Source organism: Sinocyclocheilus anshuiensis, unplaced genomic scaffold, assembly GCF_001515605.1.
Source record: "Sinocyclocheilus anshuiensis isolate Anshui unplaced genomic scaffold, SAMN03320099.WGS_v1.1 scaffold462, whole genome shotgun sequence".
Taxonomy (NCBI): Eukaryota; Metazoa; Chordata; class Actinopteri; order Cypriniformes; family Cyprinidae; genus Sinocyclocheilus; species Sinocyclocheilus anshuiensis.
In genome coordinates this window covers 260,657-263,823 of record NW_015542340.1, presented here as the reverse complement: position 1 = coordinate 263,823, position 3,167 = coordinate 260,657, and the positions used below count along the sequence as shown (strand labels likewise).

The 3,167-nt window shown below is 28.8% G+C and overlaps 1 protein-coding gene across 1 annotated transcript in view; it reads left to right on the top strand.

The window, feature by feature from the left end:
- Positions 1-694: 694 nt before the first annotated feature.
- Positions 695-3,167, top strand: part of LOC107691209 (geranylgeranyl pyrophosphate synthase-like) — a gene marked incomplete at its 5' end in the record, with an annotated part of 16,505 nt that continues 14,032 nt past the window's right edge. Inside the window, one exon of the mRNA XM_016489708.1 lies at positions 695-765. Coding sequence (XP_016345194.1) covers positions 695-765 — 71 coding nt within the window. The remainder of the gene's footprint in view (positions 766-3,167) is intronic.

The window sequence follows — 3,167 nt, the reverse complement described above, 5'->3', positions numbered from 1 at the left end:
CTCACTCGAGTTACAGGAAGCTGGAGGGAAAACGTTCATGAATGGAGATGAATGATAGTCGTTCTGAAGACCGCTTGCTGAATAATCAGAGCTCTGCAGGCTTCAGGGTTTAAGTTTGTGTTTTAAAAGGCAAAAACACTTCTATTGATTTGTCTGCATTCAGAGTTGAGCCACTGCTTGATTCTTGTTTCATGCCATTCATTTTTTTTAATGGTTTTAGTTAACTATAATAACTATAATATAAACTTCTTAGATGAGATACTGCATATTTTATTTTTATATTTTCTGTTTTCCAGTTCAGTTCAAGTTTGGGTACTTTTGTTGTTGTTTTTGTCATTTTTGCCTATATAGTTTTTTTTATTTATTAGTTTTAGTTTTAAGTACTTCAGACTAGCTGAAAAATGTCAATTTTTTGTATTTAATATTTTATGTAAATGTTTATTTCAAGTAAAGAAAGTGTTTGTTTTTGTTTTATATGGTAATAACCCTGTTTTAATACTCATTTTTTGTTTATTTTTATATTTTCATTCAATTTTAGTTTGTTTTAGTAATTGTTGTTTTTAATTTTACATCAATTTTTATTTATTAGTTGTAGAATATTTAGTTGTAATTATTTTAGTTATTAGCTGAAATAAAATAGCTGCAGCTAATTTGGATTTCTTGTCATCTCTCCTGCTTTTCTCTGTTTTGTTAGGAAAGCAAGTCAGATCAAAACTCTCGCAAGCGTTTAACCACTGGCTCAACGTCCCAGAGGACAAAATTCAGGTGAGGCTTTATTTGTGTTTATCAGGGAGTGTTTGTGTTTCTGCATTGACTGTATTGTTGAAATATATTGTGGAAGGAGAGAAACAAATTTCTTCAAATTTGGCTTGAGTTTAAATTAAATATTCTCTATTGTAATGCGAGTATTTAGCAGTTCACGCTTCTTTTCTGTACGGTTTACAATAAAAACAAAATAATAAAGGGTAAGTGTGACTCTTTATCTCACAATTCTGACTTTGCCCCTTGCAATTCTGATGTTAACTGAAAAAACTTGGAACTGTGAGATAAATTTTAAATTATTTTTATTTTTTTATTCTGTGGTGTTAACAGAATTGTGAAATGCAATTCTGAATTTTTATCTCACAATTCTGACTTTTCTTTACAAGACAAAAGGTTGCCTTTTATTTATTTATTTTTTTACTTATTTTATTATCTTTTTGTTTGATTTTATTTTTATTTCTTTTACATTTTATTGTATTTTATTTTGATTTTTAACTTATTTCATTTAATTTTTTATTTTATATTTTTATTTATTGTATTTTATTTTTTTCATTTATTTTAACAGGCTTAAATGTTATTGACAGGTTTAGTTTAGATTGTGTGTCTGTTCCTCGTGGTATCCTCTCCCTGTCTCAGTCAAAACTGAGTGAAAGTCATGTGTTTCACTTTCTGTTCTGCTGAGGAACTTGCGACTTGGCAGAAAACCTGCTATCGGCTGCTTTATGAAAGTCTTTTTAACATGCTACTGTCTCAGTCGCTAATTAAGAGAACAGATGTTCTCACACACTACACTGGCTTTTCTTTAATCAACAACTAGTCTACATGCTCCTAATGTTTAACATGACTAATGTTAGTTAGGATTCATCAGATCATTTTCCAGCCTCTTGCCTGTTTCTGAATCGCTGCTGTACCTTCAAATGTTTATGTAAATGGACTCTTATGGTGTTGATGTGTACATGTGGTTGTGTTGTCATAACCCTGACATCAGTGATTTCTATTTATTTCATCAGATTGCATGCCTACTTTTAAATGTCTGTCAGCTGAAAGAGTTGCTTTGCGTGATGCATAGTGATTTAGTTATACATAATCAATCCACTCTTGGAAGGTTTTGCCTTTTTTTTTTATTTTTTTTTTTAATACAGTTATGGTTAGTTCAAAAGGCCCACAATCATTCCTACACCCGGTTTGCATTTCAGTGACTCGTGCCGCTTTTGCAGCTTAAAACTCCCTTGCAAACCTTTTTTTGTGCAAACTGGCCATTTCCTGTTTTGTCTTGTTGTTTTTCTGCGCTGGCATTGCAGAGACTGAAAATTATCAATGCAAATAGATTTTAGCACTCAAACATCACATCATGGGTCATTTTCAGCATTCGGCCCTTCAGATTGAGTCGAGGCGTTCATGACGGGATCGTGTTACAGCAGAGAGGAATAAATGCACATGAAGGATACGAGAAGCTTGTGAAGGAACAGTTCAGCCAGAAATGATTGCATGTCACTCATGTCATCGTGTGTTTTGCATAATAAAGAAAACTAGCCAAAATATCCAAGTTCACATAATTAAAAATATTATTATTATTATTATTTTCTTTTTAATTCTCCATTATTCCTGGTGTTTTTCATTAGATCGTTATTAGTGTTTTTTTATTGTTATATATTGTTATTGTACAGTTAAAAAAAAAAAGTACTATGATTTATTTAAATAAATAAATAATTTATTGTTTTAAAGGTGTGACATGAAAAACTGTGAATTTTTTTCTCACAGGTGGATTTTTTTTTCTTTTTTCTTGATTTCATTATTATTATCATCATATAATTTTTTGTATATTATATAACAATAATAATTTATTTTTATTATTATCATATAACCTTATTTGTGTATTTATTATTATTATTATTATTATTATTAATAATAATAATAATAGTAATACTGGGTAAAAATTAATAATACTGTATAATATATGTACGTGTGTGTATATTATAATAAATATTATAATAATTATTATATAACTTTATATTTGTGTATTATATAATGCTAATTTTATTATTATTAACCATAATAGTTGGTAAAAATAATAACTGTATAATATACATAAAATTTTACATTTATATTATGTTTAATTTTATATTGATAATTAATATTAATACTGTGCAAAAATAACTACTGTATACTGTATGTAATATTTACTGCATATAATCCTTTACATTTATTATTTCGTTGTTGTTGTGGAAAGCTCCAAAAGTAGCCTAAATCATAAAAGTAGTCTGCCTTGGTTGCTTTAAAGGGGTCATATGATGCGATTTCAATTGTTCCTTTCTCTTTGGAGTGTTACAAGCTCTTGGTGCATAAAGAAGATCTGTAAAGTTGCAAAGACTGAAGTCTCAAATCCAAAGAGATATTCTTTATAA